The following is a 17,461-nucleotide window of genomic DNA, read 5'->3' on the forward strand; positions in this document are numbered from 1 at the left end:
GAAATGTTGGTGGAGCGGAGCGTAAGCAACGCTCTGCTAAAACTGCCTAGTATAGGCAGTTTAGCAGAGCGTTAACTACTCAACGTGTAACTAAACTTCTGTTCTGATATATTGTTACGGCGCAACCAAGAGTGCCGCCAAAGTCGGAAGAAGACGATTTGACGTGTCCAGGTGAAACCGGTCTCGACAGCCGTCTTTTATGTACATGGTTGCCTTTCTTGTAAATATTGATAAGGATTTACTGACGGCAAGCGGCAGGCGAAAAACCAGTACAGTCGCAAGAGAGAAACGGTCTCGGCGCCAAGAGCTCGTGATCTGCGCTCACGCCCTACATCTATGAGAGCGCCCCACTACTGCTTGCTCCCTGTTCTTCTCCACTACAATAACCCCGGCGGCGAAGGGGAGCCATCCTGGCGACCCAAGGGGACTCAAGGATGAGAGGGTCGTGATGCAGCTTGAGGCGGCTGACGTCGACCGTGTCGCGACCGAGGAGGGGTTGACCGGCTCAATGACATAAGTGACGGGAGACCTGCGCTCGATGACGCGGTATGGCCCGTAGTACTTGGAAGCAAACTTGGGAGTGAGGCCAGGAGAGTTGAAAGGTATTCGGAGTCAGACGAGGGATCCAACGGCAAAACTCTGCACAAACTCTGCACATCGGTGTCGCGGCGATCTTTCTGGAGGGCTTAGCTGTCGGACGTGAACGAGCGGGCCAGCTGACGACACGCCTCTGCATGCTGGGCGACGTCACAAATTGCACTGAATTGGGAATCGTCCGGGCAGTACGGTAAAATTGTGTCTAGCGGGGAGGATGGTTCACGGCCATATAAAAGAAAGAATGGTGAAAAGCCGGTTGTAGACTGTGTCGCGGTGCTATACGCATAAGTCACGAAGGAGAGAACGACGTCCCAATTGGAATGATCAGAATCAATGTACATCAACAGCATGTCACCGAGCGTGCGGTTGAAACGTTCCGTGAGCGCATTCGTTTGAGGGTGGTAGGCAGTTGATGTGCGATGAACAATACGACACGAGCGGAGCAGCTCTTGTATCACGTTGGACAAAAAAATGTCACAATTTCGCCCTAAGGGCGAAGCAATGAATGCGATAGCAACACAGCAATGTCATACGAAGTAAGGTGAGCGGCCTTGGTAGCAATATGAATTGTAGTAAACATGAGCTGATTAAGTAAGCAGGTGTGCTGCGGCGTAAGTAGACCGACATGAAGAGAGACTCGATGACCACGAGAAGGCGCGTGTGAAACGGTGGTGTTGATGAGAAGCGCTTACCGTGAGCAGCGCGTGCGAAGGGATACACCTGTAGTGCTGCACAGCCGATCTGGGCAGCATTGCATGTGTAGCGTGCGTTGGAAAATGTAGCCCGACTATTACTAACTGAATGAACAAGCGTGGTGTGAGTGCGCACAAACAAACATGAATAGATCGCACTGAATGACTGCAGCCAACGACTGTCAAAACGCTGGCAGCGCAACGTACCTTCGGGCGAAGGTACTTGCGGTCTATCGCTTCAACGGAAACTGAGCGGCGAATGCACGGCGCATAAAGGTCAGAGCCGTGTGGAGATAAGAGACGGTGCGGTCGAACGAACGACGAGCGCGGTTGTTGGCAGCGGAGAAGTGCGCCCCCCCCCCCCCCCCGCTCCCTCCGGCGCTGGCTTCCCGCTTCCTTGCTTGCGCGTGGGAGAGATAAGAGACTGTGCGGACGAGCGACGAGCGCGGTTGTTGGCAGAGAAGTGCCCCCCCCCCTGCTCCCTCCGGCGCTGGCTTTCCGCTTCCTTGCTTGCGCGTGGGAGATTGAGTGCGTTCGCTCTCCGTGATAGCGCGCGTCCCCGCACGCTTCCGCTGGGGCATACGGCGCGCGGCGAAGATTTTATCTATACGGAACCTCACGGCGACGGCGACGGCGACGCGACGGCAGAAATCCGGTTGAAGTGTCCATATAATTGATATCGCAATAAAACACACGGCCTCTGTCGCTCAGCAGTTCCCGTGGGGCTCCATGACGGAGTATGAAATGGCGGAATATGAAGGAAGCGACGTCACGAGCACCAGCCGCAGGGAGTCGAGCGGTTTCTGCGTATCGCGTGAGATGGTCCACCGCGACTATTATCCAGCGATTTCCAGCAACAGAGCACGGAAGCGGTGCATAAAGGTCGATTTAAATGCGCTCAAAAGGGCGGGCAGGACATGATAAAGGCTACAGCTGACCGGGTGTATGGTTAAACGTCTTCCGTTGTTGACATGCGGAAGAAGACCGTATATATTTACGGACAAATGTGTACATCCCACGCCAGTAGTAGCATTGGCGGAGCCGTTGATACGTTTTCAGCCCGCCAGCATGGGCATGTTGAGGATCAGTATGGAAGTATGCACACACATCGGCTCGCAAGTGCTTGGGTATGGCCAGCAGCCATTTACGTCCGTCCTCCAGGTAGTTGCGGCTGTATAAAAGTGCATCGCGTATTGCGAAATGCTTGGCTTGTCGACGAAGGGCACGGGGTTGGCTAGCGGGTTAAGAGGCGCAGAGAACTTTCAAGGGAGACGCGATCCATGGGTCCTTGCGCTGTTCCGAAGGCATGTCGGTGATGGTGAGAGCATCCAGGGAAAAGTCGACCACTGAAGGGGGCCCTGCTTCGGATTTGACGGGTGAACGAGAGAGCGCATCCGCGTCAGAATGCTTGCGCCCGGATCGGTAAACGACGCGGATGTCGAATTCTTGAATACGAAGAGCCCATCGACCCAGACGACCAGAGGGATCTTTCAGGGAAGCCAGCCAGCAAAGTGCATGATGGTCGGTTAGAACATCGAAAGTCCTGCCGTACAAATAGGGGCGGAATTTTCCTAACGCCCATACAATCGCGAGGCACTCTTTTTCGGTGACCGAATAATTCGCTTCCGCCTTCGTGAGGGTGCGGCTTGCATAGGCCACAACATACTCAGGGAAGCCGGGCTTGCGTTGCGCGAGAACTGCACCAAGACCGATACCACTGGCGTCAGTATGTATTTCGGTTGGCGCAGCAGGGTCATAATGGCGTAGCTCGGGGGGCGAAGTAAGTACGCGGCGCAGTGTCGCAAATGCGTCGTCGCAGGCCGGTGTCCAGTGGGAAAGGTCGCTGGGGCCGGCGAGGAGCTTCTATACGGTGCGATGATGGAGGCGAAATTTCGGACGAAGCGACGAAAATAGGAGGCCAAGCCGACAAAGCTTCGAAGTTATTTGAGGGTAGAAGGCTTCAGAAACTCTGCAACAGCACGTACTTTGTCCGGGTCAGAGAGAATGCCATCTTTGGAGACGACGCGGCCGAGGATGGTGAGCCGGCGAGCCCCAAAGTGACATTTGACAGAGAAGAGTGCGCTTGAGTCAAGAAAATATTTTGCTAAAGGCCGTTTCACATGGTGAAATTTTGCAGTGCGATTTTCGCACTGGAAGTGCGATTTCCGTCGCATGATTTCTTCAGGTTGAGTTGAAGGCGTGCGTTTCTAAGGCAGCGTAGAATTGTACGTAAACGAGAGAGATGTGTAGCGAAATCGGGAGAGAACACGACGACCTCATCCAGATAGCACAGACAAGAGGGGAGGGGGGAAGGTTACAACAAGGGGGAAGGTTGAAAGTCCTCAAATTGCCGAAAATCCCCCCTTGTTGCCGAGAAAGGAAGACGCCGATCAAAACGTAAATAATGCCGACGAAACTGTGACTGCCAACCTCGCTGTTACGATTGACGGGCACGAAGTGACGGCTTTAGTAGACACTGGCGCGGACTTTTCAATTATGAGCGAGGCGCTGGCAGACAAACTCAAAAAAATGACAGCAGATCCACGAGGTGAATGATGATGAGTGGGCGAAGCTCCGGAGGGAATCATCGGATTTCCCGTTTAAGGGGACGTTAGCACAAACGCGTTAGAAACGTGCAGTACTCTCTAGTAAGGGGGAGCGGCCACAGCGTCTTACGCAGCCCTTTACACATGCCGGAACGTGCACCGCGTTTGCCGACGCCATCACATGACTGCTGAGAGAGTATACCCCCCGTATTCATAAACGCTCCTCGACTTGAACTTGACTTGCCACCGCTTTGGGCAGCGCGTTCGAAACGCGTTGAAAATAAGGTGGAGAGGCCACAGCGTCTTACACCAGGTTCTTACACGGGCTGTAACGCGCTAGCACAAACGCGTTAGAAACGCGCTAGAAACGCGGCCTTTCGTTAATGTTAGGTATTTATAGCCATCGTGGTGCGTTTGTCCATGTCCGCTTCGTGGCGTAGTGGGCTAACGCCGCGCGCTCGGAAGCGAGGGGTCCCTGGTTCGATTCCGCGCTACGGACACAACTTCGGAATTTTTTTCTCATTTTTCTCAGACTGGTTACACACTACTACTACTACTACGACGGGGACGGAACGGGTGCCGCCATAAGGAGCTTCGCCCCTAAAAAGTCAGGACAAAATGGACGGGCCCTTATAGTCGCAATGCTGGCGGCCAGATTATGACTCCTACAGGCAAATGTACTGCAAGGCTCACGATCGGGAACGCAGCTTTTGTCGCCAGATTCGTGATTCTGCCGGAGTGCTGCAAATCACTCATTTTAGGCATGGACTTCTTAAGGGAGTATGGCGCCGTTGTCAACATACGCGACGGCGTAGTAACGTTTTCCCCTGCTAACGACACGACCAATGGAACAGAGCGACAGCGCCGAACCTTACGTATTATCGACGAGGATGTCTGCATACCGCCACTGTCTTGCAGCCTTGTTTCCGTCAGTTGTGGCACACGGCTCATCGAAGAAGCGGTCGCTGAACATGCAACCGCCCTTCTCTTCCGCCAAGGAGTCGCCATCGCCCGTGGCATCGTCTCCTTAGTCGACGGGCGTACAGAGGTTCTATTGACAAATTTCCCAAACGAACATCGGTATATCAGTAAAGGCACCGCTGTCGCGTATCTCGATGAAATCGACCACACTGAAGACTGTTTTGCTATGCAAGGAGAAGCCAAGGCTCCTACAACGCCACATGTACACCCGCCGTCGACATTGGAACGAGCTTAACACCTGCAGGTCGACACCGGCTTATGGAACTGCTTGAACAGTTTAAAGACTGCTTCTCGTCTACGTCGCGAGTTGGTCAAACGCCGCTGACAAAGCATCGCATTATCACGGAGCAGAGGGCAAGACCCATCCGACAGAACCCGTATCGTGTAGCTCAGAAAGACCGCGAGGCGATACAGCAGCAGGTTGAAAAGATGCTACAGGATGATGTCATCCAGCCGTCGAACAGCCCATGGGCATCACCTGTGGTGCTTGTCAAAAAGAAAGATGGTAGCTTGCGGTTCTGCATTGATTATCGCAAGCTGAATCATGTTACAAAGAAAGATGTGTATCCGCTGCCGCGGATTGACGACTCTTTAGACAGGCTACGGCATGCGCGCGACTTATCCTCTATGGACCTTAAGAGTGGATACTGGCAAATAGAGGTAGATGAGCGTGATCGGCAGAAGACGGCATTCGTGACGCCTGATGGGCTTTATGAATTCAAGGTTCTGCCTTTCGGCTTATGCTCGGCCCCAGCCACGTTTCAAAGGCTCATGGAAACTGTCCTATCCGGTCTGAAGTGGAAGACATGCCTGGTGTACCTCGACGATGTGATTGTTTTTTCCGCCACTTTCGAAGAACATCTAAAGCGGCTGCTGTCAGTTCTTCAAGCCATACGGTCCGTGGGACTCACATTGGAACCTGAAAGATGTCTCTTCGGGCTCTATATAAAAGCTCGTTCCACGCTTTTTGTGCGTTCATCCAACGTTGTGACACCAGCAGGTAAGGCAGTAGTTCCTGTATGAAGCTCCACCGGACGGCACCAGCTCAAAAAAAGTAAATTACAAGCATGTTATACATTTGCAAGCACGTAACAGCATGTTACAAGCATGAGTCATTTTGGTATTTAGACATAGGAATACTGCCTGTAGAGCCGAAACGTGCGAAAGGGGTGATTGGGCGGCATTACAAACAAAAGCAATTCGCTTTTACATACATGGCGTAGAAAATACCCGACTCATCCCAAACATATATGAAAACATCTGATTTCCAAGCGTTCCCCCATTTCCGGGCTTTATTTCCTGCAGTTTAACAGCACAAATACACGAGTGACTTCGCGTTTCCAAAACTTGGCCTCGGGCGACGCGACGGTACGCTACATACATAGAGAGGGATGCAACGGGCACTCAAAAGAAATGCGTGGATGCAATGCCTTTTTTCAGTCCTTTAACAGACGTAATTTTCGAATTACAAGTCTCTGATATGTTCGTCGTTCGCGCGTTCTGCCGGCGCCAACAGCACACCCCATGTTATCACTCTTGGCAATCGCCCATCGCGTTTTCAACAGACGTGAGTACTGAAAGAAGGTATATGTTGTTGCGGAGCCACAAAAAACGTCACAGTCTTGTCCCTCTAACATTGATTACACGCCAAACTAACTTTATCACCACAGTCGAGCTGCTTATCGCTAACTGCGTCACAGCGCGCTGTGCGGCCAGCGTGCCTCAAAAGTACCCCAGAAAGTAACAAAATTACTTTTCAGTAATGTCTGGCGTCAGAGAAAGCGGCACAAACTTCTCCTAGCAAGATGCACTAGACTACACACCCACGGCTGAGTTCTCGCTAACTGCGACACGGCGCCCTGTGCGGCCAGTGTGGCTCAAAAACCGAAATAAGTTACAATAGTCCCATAGGAAGAGTCGGAATCATGTCTCAGCACGATTAATTAACTCAAATTAACTGCGCCAGGATGGCCGAGCTGTTTTTCGCTTACTGCGTCTTAAGTCTCGGTCCCGTGCCGTAAGCCTAATTGCGTCGTAGACTGTGAAACAAGATTTCTCACCTTGCCGTAGTCCAAGAGTGCAGTGGTGTCTTGTCCCAGTGCACAAGGAACGCAAGAATACGCCGAGAGCCCAATAAACCAGGTTGCATTTAAAAAGTTGTCGCAGTTTCACCTGAAAGGCGAAGCATCAATTGCGATAGCAAATTTGTAGAGAGCTATACGGAGTAATGATATTGGCTTTATCAGCTGTATAAACTTGGACATGCAGCAGCACCGGCAACACGCAGAACTATTGTCGACGCCGTCGGCGTTTTGCCCGCGTTCGCTCAAAATGCGTGGGGCGTTGGTGATGATGATGATAAGTGGTTCTTGAGGGAAAGGGAAAGGTTGACGCTATCTTCTGCAGCCCTTGAGGGAGCACGGCTCAGTGACTGTTGCCGGAGCCTCTGATATAAAAAAGTTGTCACAGTTTCCCCTGAAAGGCGAAGCATCAATTGCGATAGCAAATTTGAAGAGAGCAAACGGAGTAATGATAGCAGCTTTATCAGCTGTATAAACTTGGACATGCAGCAGCACCGGCAACACGCAGAACTGTTGTCGACGCCGTCGGCGTTTTGCCCGCGTTCGCTCAAAATGCGTGCGGCGTTGGTGACTGTTGCCGGAGCCTCTGATATAAATAGGCACTTGGTGCCGCAGCTAAACCTCGCTCCCTTCCCTGCCCCTCCCCCCCACCCTTTCGCGCGTCGGAAGAAAGTACGTTTACTCTACATATATGGTGATTGTAGAGGAGGAAAGAGACGCCTACTTCTGCAGCCCTTAAGGGAGCACAGCGCAGAACGCGCGTTTCTTCTCCGCCGTGCGTTCACTCCCCGTGAAAGCGCGCGTCCCTAGCGCTCTTTCACTCGCACATACAGCGTTCGGCGGCGCGCGGCGACGATTTCATCTCCATTGACGTCATACGGAACCTCACGGCGACGGCGACGGCGACGCCGACGGCAGAAATCTGCTTTTGAGTGTCCATATAATTGCTATCGCAATAATAGGCACTTGGTGCCGCAGCTAAACGTCGCCTCCCTTCCCTCCACCTCCCCCCCTCCCCCACGGCCTCTCGCGCGTCGGAAGAAGGCGCGTTTGCTGTACATATATGGTGATTGTAAAGGAGGAAAGAGACGCTTACTTCTGCAGCCCTTAAGCGAGCACGGCGCAGAACGCGCGTTTGTTCGCCGTGCGTTCACTCCCCGTGAAAGCGCGCGTCCCTCGCGCCCTTTCACTCGCACATACAGCGTTCGGCGCGCGGCGACGATTTCATCTCCATTGACGTCATACGGAACCTCACGGCGACGGCGACGCCGACGGCAGAAGTCTGCTTTTGAGTGACCATATAATTGCTATCGCAATAAAAAGAAAAAAAAAAGAAGGAGACAGACGGGTCGCCGCGCCCGAGCGCTCAAACGCGCGCGCAGCCATCCTCGCTGGCTTCGGGGGAGTGTCTGGCCGATGACGCATGTAACTGGCGCGTCATCGACCTGTGGCTAGGTAAGGCAAGGAAAATAAGTCGCAAAGCTTAAGTTAATTTATACGCAAAACGTTTTAGTTTTCGCGGCAAAGAATTAAAGACATAAATCAATGCCTGTTAAGTTAAGTTCACTTTCTTTTTTTTTTCGATGCTCGCGGCAGCTAACGTTCGGTGTCAAAAGTAAAGCGCGACGTATGGTGACGTGTTTCGTCTTGCCAGTTTTTGCCGAGTGTCCCCTCTTGTTGAATTTCTTTCTCTATGGTTCCAGAGTAATACTTGGTGCCCGCTTGTCTTCCAGAAAGTACTAGACAATTCGCGTCGCTCATGCAAACAGATTACACAAGCGTCGGTGACAACAGACAATGAATAGAAGCATCGATAACGCTCGAGAAACTTCCAATACATGCAGGCGCGTCCTGCGCCTAGCGATAACGTTTAACATTTGTTAGCCGGTGAAAAGTGGTCACCGGTGAAAGATAAACAAGTACACGTGTCAATATTCTAAAATTGGGCGAATCAATGTTTGGTATGCCACTAATTTAGTGTCCTTCGGACCAGCATACAGTCTCCGGCGGATGTAACCGAGTTTCTTTTAACGCTTTACTACAGATGTAATCTATATGTTTGGACGAAGACATGGTTGGTGCAAAAATGACGCCTAGATGTTTGTATTGAAAAACACTTGTTAGAGCTACACCGCTGCAAATATAATCAAAACGTACGGCTGTGCGTCTGTTAGTAGAATACATTATAACGGTCATAAATTAAAATTCATGATCATTTCCCAGATAGCACACCAGTCGCAAAATGAATCAAAGACATCCATTAAGCGCTGGTGATCAGCGAGTGAGCCAACTGGGCTGTACACAGCACAATCATCTGCGTAGAGCGGTATCTCTGAAGTAACATGGTCTGGATGGTCGGTGATAAACAATAAGAATAGAGATCCCTGTCCTCAGCTGACGTCGAGGACAGGCGAATAGCATACGAAGTGGGAACAGGGAGAAAAGAAACTGGAAATCCATGACACCAACTGAGGGTTATTTAGAATATTATGGAGTTTCAAAAGCAATTTAGGGTGTATTAATGTGTCAAAAGCTTTGTTTAAGTCCATGAAAATGATGTCAATCTGATTACCTAGGTCGATGTAATGAAAAAGGTTAAGGGTGAACTCCGTAAGTTGGGTTACAGTACTCAAACCGCGCCTGAAACCGTGTTGAAAGCTGTTGAAGAGGTTATTATTTTGAAGGAAAATTATAATATGCTTATAGGTTATGTGTTCTAGTATTTTACGCGAGGTTGGCGGTAAATAAATTAGCCTATAGTTAGATGATAAACAATAAGTATGGTGCTAACATATGGGACAGAAACTTGGAGGTTAACAAAGAAGCTCGAGAACAAGTTAAGGACCGCGCAAAGAGCGATGGAACAAAAATGTTAGGCCTACATTAAGAGACAGGAAGAGAGCGGCGTGGGTCAGAGAAAAAACGGGGATAACCGATATTCTAGTTGACATTAAGCGGGAAAAGTGGAGCTAGGCAGGCCATGTAATGCGTAGGATGGCTAACCGGTGGACCATTAGAGTTACAGAATGGATACCAAGAGACGGGAAGCGCAGTCGAGGACGGCAGAAAACTAGGTGGAGTGATGAAGTTAGGAAATTCGCAGGCCCAAGTTGGAGTCAGCTAGCGGAAGACAGGGGTAATTGGAGATCGCAGGGCGAAGTGCTTTCGGAGCCTCTCAATAATACACCGGCCTGTTTGACCGATCTAAAGGTTTTCATAGTTCAGCTGAAGCTCGCACACCACACGTGTCCCACAAGAATGAAAGACTGCGAGAGCACTACAATTCTTGGAACACCGCTGATGTAGCAAATTTGCCTCGCCATTGTCATTGTCGGGCTGCGTCGCGCTTTTTCCAATGTCAAAATCTTTGGTAGAGGCAAGGGCAAGACGGAGCGTGAAATTCTCTAAGCTTACCATATCAGCATGCAAGGAGATAATTGCATCAATTCTACCTCTATCTCACTGATGCAGAAGGAACTAAGTTTTCTATCGCACTGTCGCTACCAAAGTAATCTACCGCCACAGCACAAAAAAAGGAATTCAAAGAGCGGACACTCCCATAGAGCCCAGTGGCCGAATTGACTGCAGCGCGCCAAGCGGTCGGCATCAATTACTTCCTGTTTTAGTTTTGGCGCGCGCATTTTGAACGCAAGCTAGCACGCCGGCTAGCACCCCCCCCCCTTTTTTTTTGCTCTTCGTGCGGAATCGGTTTATTATCTCGTAAAAATGATTGCGAACGATCTTGTCAAGTCTAATCGAATCTGTGACACGTGCAATTTCACAAAGTAGATGCAAGACCTTTTGTCAAGTGTGGAAATATTTATTTTGCTCTATATAAAAGCTCGTTCCGCGCTTTGTGCGTTCATCCAACGTTGTGACCCCAGGTAAGCAGTAGTTACCGTATGAAGCTCCAGCGGACGGCACCAGGGATGCGATCTTGTACGCGTTCCAAAATCGAACGGAGGCTGTCCGTTCTTTACGTCACGAAATAGGCGGTCTGCCATGTTCGCGAGGACGGGAGGAAGCAAAGAGCCAATGAGTGAAGTGGACGCCTGCGTCAAGCTTTTGACGTCTGCTTGGGGACCGTATAACATACCTAGAAGCGTTTCTAACATATTGAGAAATATTTGAGTATTATGACTGAGTAGCAAATTGTGTTGGTGTTGCTTTTCAAAGATTCAGTTTGGAATGCGGAACGACTTAAATTATTGCGGTTAATGTCTTGAAATGGCACTAAGTGGTGTCGCAGTAATGCAAAACGTTTAGTGGTGGCGCTAGCCACCACCCCGTTCCAAGCAATGTTTTTATGCCTATCTCCACCACTATTGAAATTCAAACGGCGCGAGTTTTGAAGCGGTTGGTTCAGTCGAGCCGTTGCGTGCGGAGAGCCATGTAGGAAAACGGGTCAGCTTCAACACCCGTTAAGGGACCGCGCGTTTCCGAGGGCCAGCGGGAGACGGTGCTCGCTTTTATGGAGCAGTATCTTCAGCTGGCTTTAAGATCCAGCGAGCTGGGGCCGGGCTTCACCCCTGTTGACCGGCGACGGCTGCGGCAGCAGCTGGCCGACGTGCTGAATGCGGAAGGTCCCGTTGTGAAAACGGTCGACCAGTGGCAGGACTGGTGGAGGAAGCAGCAGGTCTACGAGGCCCGCCGCGATGCTACCGCTATATCCCAAGAGCAAAGGTGAGTGACCGTCGAATGGTCTGGGCGATTTGTCCTTCGACATTGGCGTGTATTTTCAGAAGCACTGGAGGGGGTCGCGCACCCGGCTTCCGGGGCCGAGTGCTCCAGCTGACGGGCACGGTCCGCTTCCGTGGCGTCACCGACCTCCCCTACCAAGAGGTAAGCACACTGCCGGCGTAATATCATGCGTTCCTGAACGGTGCCGACTTTGAGTTTGCCATTATCTGTAAGTGGCTTTAGCGGAACGCGACACTGTTGAACAGGAAAATACAGTAGGAAGCTTCAGGTTGGTAGATCATTTAGTGTCATTTTACGTGAAGGACATAAATATTATTTATGCTCTGTTATCATAAGTGAATCATAAAGCTGGAAAACAAACCAACTTTTGATGTAAATAAGAAATATACGTGGTATTGAGGACTCGGTATCGTATCTTGACAACGATCAACAGCCGGGCAAAAGGTTAGTTGGCCCTAAAAAGGGTTGTTTGGTGGTAAGAGATGCATTTGAGTAGATGACGAAAAAGTAGTTTCAACAGGTCCTTGTCTGTCCAAACGAAGAGGGCATAGCTTGTACTTGACGTGTGCCACTGCCAAAGCATGCCATCAGGCCAGTGGCTCTTCAACAGAGAGAGAGAGAGAGAAATCACTTTCTTTATTCTGCGATAAAAAAATGCATCGATGCCCTGAGTCCAGGGCGTCGCTTGCGGCGTGCTTCAGCGCTAGGCCGATGAAGTCCGCAAGGAATCGTTGGTCGTGAAGGGTGGCTGCGGCGGTCAGTCACTCGGAGGAAGGGGTAGATGGGAGGGATGAAGTTTTGGGTAAGGGGGGGGGGTAGTTTTGGATGGCATTGCCATAGGATATATGATGTGTTGGAAGGATAGACACCACAGTGGCTACAGCGAGGGATGTGGGCAATTGTTGTGCACGTTTCAATTCCTAACAACAACAGCTTCCAGCGATGAGCTGGTTGCGAGTAATCAGGAACTCATGTGAACAATTCCACCACAATTATTCATTTCAGGTGCTGCGGAGGATCAAACAATCCACAACCCGGCTCACTGTCGCGGCAGAGAAGACGGCAGCGGCTCAGGAGGGCATCCAGGAGAAGGTGCGCTCCCTGGCACTAGTCGTAGCTGGGCACCTGAAACAAGAAAGGAGGAAATTATTTATTGTTTTATTTTCACCTTTTCAATTTCATTTTATTCATTTATTGTGTGTTGTGTTTTATGAGTTCAGTTTATCTTATTTATTGTTCTTTGAGTTTTATAACTTCACTTACATTTTATGCACTTATTGTTGCTTCACTTGAGTTTTAGTGTTTAAGTTTCATTGTTGCCTTGTATGAAGAATACAGGAGGATTTTTTGGGCAAAAGGCGTAATGCGTGCACCCATTTTTGTATTGTAGTATTTGCCTCTTTCTATTTATGGTAATCCAGCTGCAACGCCAGCATGCTTTTTTTTTATTTACACATTTCGAAGACGCCTATATAGTCATTCACACTGGAATCATAAGTAGTTGTCGCTTGCTGGTTTTGTACTGTGATATTTATATTGCTTCACTGTTTTGTGGCTTACTGCACTCATTATGAAGCGTTACCGCATGGTGTTTGTACTGTGATATTTTCATTTCAGCACAGTGAGGCTAAGGTGCAGCAACTACAACGTGGTCTTTTTTTCAGAGCACCAAACTAGTCACTCTTTAAGTTGCATAGTTTCACAAATGAACATGGCCATCATCATTGCACCACGCCGGTAATTGGTTTCCTCTAGTTTTCGTTCCAAGTGAGTCATTGCAACAATACGTTTCCAGTGTGACACGTTCTGGGTGCTGCGAGATTGCAGAGCAAATTATTCATGTTTTATGTAATTTATGTTCCATCAGAGCTGGCAAGTGCACTCACGTTTCTACAATTATGATTCACCTGTTTTTTTGCATCGCACTAGAATTGCTGCCGAGAAATGAATGCTTCTAGTCAGTGACTCATAACACTGAGAAAGGAACGGACGTACCTGTCAAAGTCATACTTTCTTGCAAGGTCACTTAAATCTAACTGCGAGTTTTATGTGCCGTGGTGAAAACTAATTGTGTGATGCTGATGTTGCAATGTTCTCACATGCTTTGCTACGTGTAGCGTGCTGTATGTACAAGGTTCATGATGTACTTGTCATCATAGCGTGTGATAAAGTTGACCTCTGTATTTTTTGTGCTTTTACGTTAATAGACAGTTTTAGTTTGCGTGGTTACCGGAATAGCGGGCGTACCGGAATAGCGGGATCGAAATGCGCATGCGCAGAACGCTAAGCGAGCCATACCGTTTACCGTGCGCACGCTATTTCTCAGAGTTAACGTTACCGTGTTACCGTGGTTTACGTAGTTTACGGAAAACATGGCGGCGGTCCCGGTCGCCCGCTTCGAACTGAATTTGGCGTTGTTTTTGGAGAATTCACTTCGGGCTTTTGATTAGTCTCATGCCGCTTCGCTGAGAGAGTTTTAGGGCTAATCTTGAGGAATTTTCGAGATTGCTTCTCGTTTGGAACGCGCCTAAGCCTAACGAAAAAAAATTTTTCTGAGATGCGAGCGCCACCTGTCGGTAAGGTCGGGAGATAGGCGCGACGACGGCATATGGCCTCTGAGATGGAAACATTTCGGAGGCTATGGTAGACAGCTTGTACTGCTTGTCTGTTTCGCTGCAGATCGGCAGATATGGGAAGTAAAAATTGAACGCGCTCTTGGCTTCCATGGCGCTGCCTCTCGCACTTTCCGGACGCACACACACAGACTTTGGTGACCTATGTACGCGAAATTCAAAGCGTAATGGAATAGCGTCCCGCATGTAAACTACGCTATCACGCTATACTAAAACTGTCTTTCTGCAAAGTTCGTTTTCGGAACGGTAACGCTATTTCCCTTAACCCCGCTATAACGCTAACTTTAAACTAAAACTGTCTAATTTATGTCTACCCATTTGGACATGATGTGACGAGTGTAATGTCACAACACTCAGCATTATATTTTTTGTGTGTTTGAATCCGCATTAATTACGCTTTACTTGCTTGCCTCATCTGCGTATTCATGCTTGCACGGAAGTGTTCATACACCTAGCACAAGAGGTGGCTAGCAAGCATATTGCCTCGTTCCTACCGATATACACCGAGCGCCCGAATGCACAGGATGCGGCGGTTGCAACCATTCTGGTGTGTTTTATGAAAATTATGCAAACCTTTTCCTGATGGTGAGCACAGAGTGCCATTCACATGTACTGCTTCCATCAAGTCTGTCATAACTATGGTGGGTGTAAGGGATGGCTAAAATTCATATTTCATGTGATAATTAAAGAAAAGGCTGTACTTTCATGTTGCTATCATGTTTCATGTTACATAAGGAAACAAGTACTTAGTGCCAATTACTAGTTACTGTAACCACAAACTATGAGAAAACAAACATATGTTCAATGTATTGACGTGAGTAGAAAGTAACAATTGCTGCATCTATATGCACAGCAAGTGGCGTATCATAGGATGCACACAACGCATAAAAGCTGTTGTAACATAGCATTTCTAATGTTTCACGAGGAAAGAAGCATTTTGTGACCTGCATATTTCAGAGAACAATGCTAGCTTGGGCGAAGCAGCAAATGCAGTTCTTCACAGATAAAGGGGCATAACGCATTGCCTTAAGACTGCTTCACGAGTACTACTGTAAATACGTGGCAGCCTTGGAGACTCTTGCACAGTGAAGAGGGTACAATTGTTTCTGAGTCCACGGCTGTAGCATTCTTTTTAAAGGATTCTTTGTACAACTTTACTTCGTTTGTGTTTATATTATCATAATCTGTCGGATGTTTTCATTTGGAATCATTGACCATCCGTATGGAGGGGTACTTGATGTGTATACAAATTTTAATGTATTTTCCACTGTACAAACACAGCCCTGTGATAGCCTAGGGGCACTGCAATTTGTATAAATAAATTATGTGTGTGTTATGAAAGCTCACCATTCCTGTGACATCAATATTCCTGTGACTACCAATAAAGTTGTTAAAAAATTAAATTATGGGGTTTTACGTGCCAAAACCACGATTTGATTATGAGGCACGCCGTAGTGGGGGACTCCGGAAATTTGGACCACCTGAGGTTCTTTAACGTGCACCTAAATCCAAGTACACGGGTGTTTTCGCATGTCGCCCCCATCGATCAATAAAGTTGTTACCAACCAAAGTGCTCTGCCCTAGTTAGGTGTACACATTACGAATACTTACCAAGCAGATACTCGCCAGGCTGCAGTTGTGCGGCTAGGAGCGCACACAGTGGATTATGCTGCCACACCCAAGAGTCGTGGCCCGAACCGCGGAGCCGGGGGTCCACAACAAGGATGCAAAGTTCCGGGTTGCACACCTGCAATGAGGAGCAATACAAAATAGCGCTGCAGATATCCTCTAAATCATTTTGCCATTCATATGCAGAAAACAATACATACATTTACGCTGGTACAAGCAGCTACACTGTTTCAGTCATAGGCGTGCACAGGGTTTTGCATTTTGGAGAGGGGGGGCTACGCCCCCCCCCCCCCACCTACGCCTATGGTTTGCACTAAGTGATCACTAAATGAAAACGTGGGGAACGAGATTGCGCAAGAACACACATACACGCCAAATCCTGCCCATGCAATGGTTGTACTTCCCTGGTCAAAATGCTTCCATCGTATATTTTTTTGCTACGACTGATGCTGCCCATGTTCCTTAATACCTCCAAAATGCACAACTCCATTGTGTATGCACGCCAGAACTAAAACACAATTTTGGAACGGCAAACGGCTCATGCACAGAAACACATGGCACTCATTACCGCCGAGATGTCAGACTTCAGCTAGCTCGTACACAATTCCCCGCATGCCCTCTTTTAACCGTTACATTTGACGTAACGCCATGACGTCACAATTGACGTCATGGCGTTCATCACGGTTCAAATTGACCAATCGTGTGCGGCTCGATGGAACGGACCGCCTCCGTTCCATTTTGGAACGCGTACAAGATCGCGCCCCACCCGAACAAAAGTAAATTACAAATTTCGTAGTGTTTAGACGCAACCAAGGACGGAAAAAAAGTCAAGACAGGAAAGAGCGTCACTTGCAACTAATTTATTGAAAGCAGACAATAGTCAAATTTATAGGAGAAGATGGCCTTGTGCGCACGTACATTTGCGCACGTAACTCAAAGTTTGCATCGTTACCCAATCATATTGTGCAGAAACTGGCGTTCAGTGCTGCGTAAAGCCACAGACGTATCGCTGACCCAGATGTCACGTCTCATAGCGATAACATAAGCCTCCATTAACTCCCGTGCCAGGGAATCTTTGCTTTTGCCGAGAATTCGGATATTGAAAAAGTCTGCCTCACATGTGCAGGAATTACAGTGCATAGGCAAATGTGCACTAATCTTATTCTTGGTAGACACCGAATTTGCACCATAGACACCGAAAGACGCCGAATTTTAAAACATGTGGAAGAAGAAGAGCCAGGAGATATGAAAGACCACAATTTACGGGGGTTAGACTTGAGCAGTTTCGGCCTCTGAACATTATAGAAGAAATTTTTAGCCCAGATGGTTTTTTGCTGGGGTTCATTTTTTTTACCTCAGCGTAAGAAACACATGCCTTCGGATTATTTAAGTGTTTAGTGCCAAGTCTGCCAGCACGTCACGATAAGTGCAGCAGTTCGCGGTTCAGCCAGGCAAGGTTATTGTTCTTTTTCTTAATTTTCAAAGGAACAAATAGATCTATGCATGATTTTACAATACCTTCAAAACAAGCCACGAGCGCATAGACGTCACTAGATAGTCCAAGTGCCGAAAATGCGTCGAAATTATTGATAGTTCATCAA

At 48.7% G+C, this 17,461-nt stretch overlaps 2 protein-coding genes and 1 long non-coding RNA gene across 3 annotated transcripts in view; 2 read left to right on the top strand and 1 right to left on the bottom strand.

The window, feature by feature from the left end:
* The window catches only part of LOC119440854 (chitinase-like protein 4), a 503,330-nt gene that overhangs the window by 138,965 nt on the left and 346,904 nt on the right, over window positions 1-17,461 (top strand). The gene's annotated exons all lie outside the window — the stretch shown is intronic.
* Window positions 11,219-11,761, top strand: LOC125942901 (uncharacterized). The gene is made up of 2 exons (XM_049661151.1): window positions 11,219-11,580; window positions 11,640-11,761. The coding sequence occupies exons 1-2, from the start codon at window positions 11,369-11,371 to the stop codon at window positions 11,758-11,760; spliced, it is 333 nt and encodes a 110-aa protein (XP_049517108.1). The 5' UTR covers window positions 11,219-11,368; the 3' UTR covers window position 11,761.
* LOC125942902 (uncharacterized) lies at window positions 12,220-16,119 on the bottom strand. The gene is made up of 2 exons (XR_007465408.1): window positions 15,843-16,119; window positions 12,220-12,723 (listed from the first exon to the last, which is right to left on the bottom strand). It is a non-coding gene; the product is annotated as an uncharacterized LOC125942902 (long non-coding RNA).

Source organism: Dermacentor silvarum, chromosome 2 (assembly GCF_013339745.2).
Source record: "Dermacentor silvarum isolate Dsil-2018 chromosome 2, BIME_Dsil_1.4, whole genome shotgun sequence".
NCBI classification, from domain to species: domain Eukaryota; kingdom Metazoa; phylum Arthropoda; class Arachnida; order Ixodida; family Ixodidae; genus Dermacentor; species Dermacentor silvarum.

Bases quoted from the DNA above. Each gene is read 5' to 3' on its own strand.
- LOC125942901 (XM_049661151.1), top strand. From the start codon at position 11,369: ATGGAGCAGTATCTTCAGCTGGCTTTAAGATCCAGCGAGCTGGGGCCG. The intron at 11,581-11,639 runs GTGAGTGACCGT...GTGTATTTTCAG, and splicing joins GCTATATCCCAAGAGCAAAG to AAGCACTGGAGGGGGTCGCG.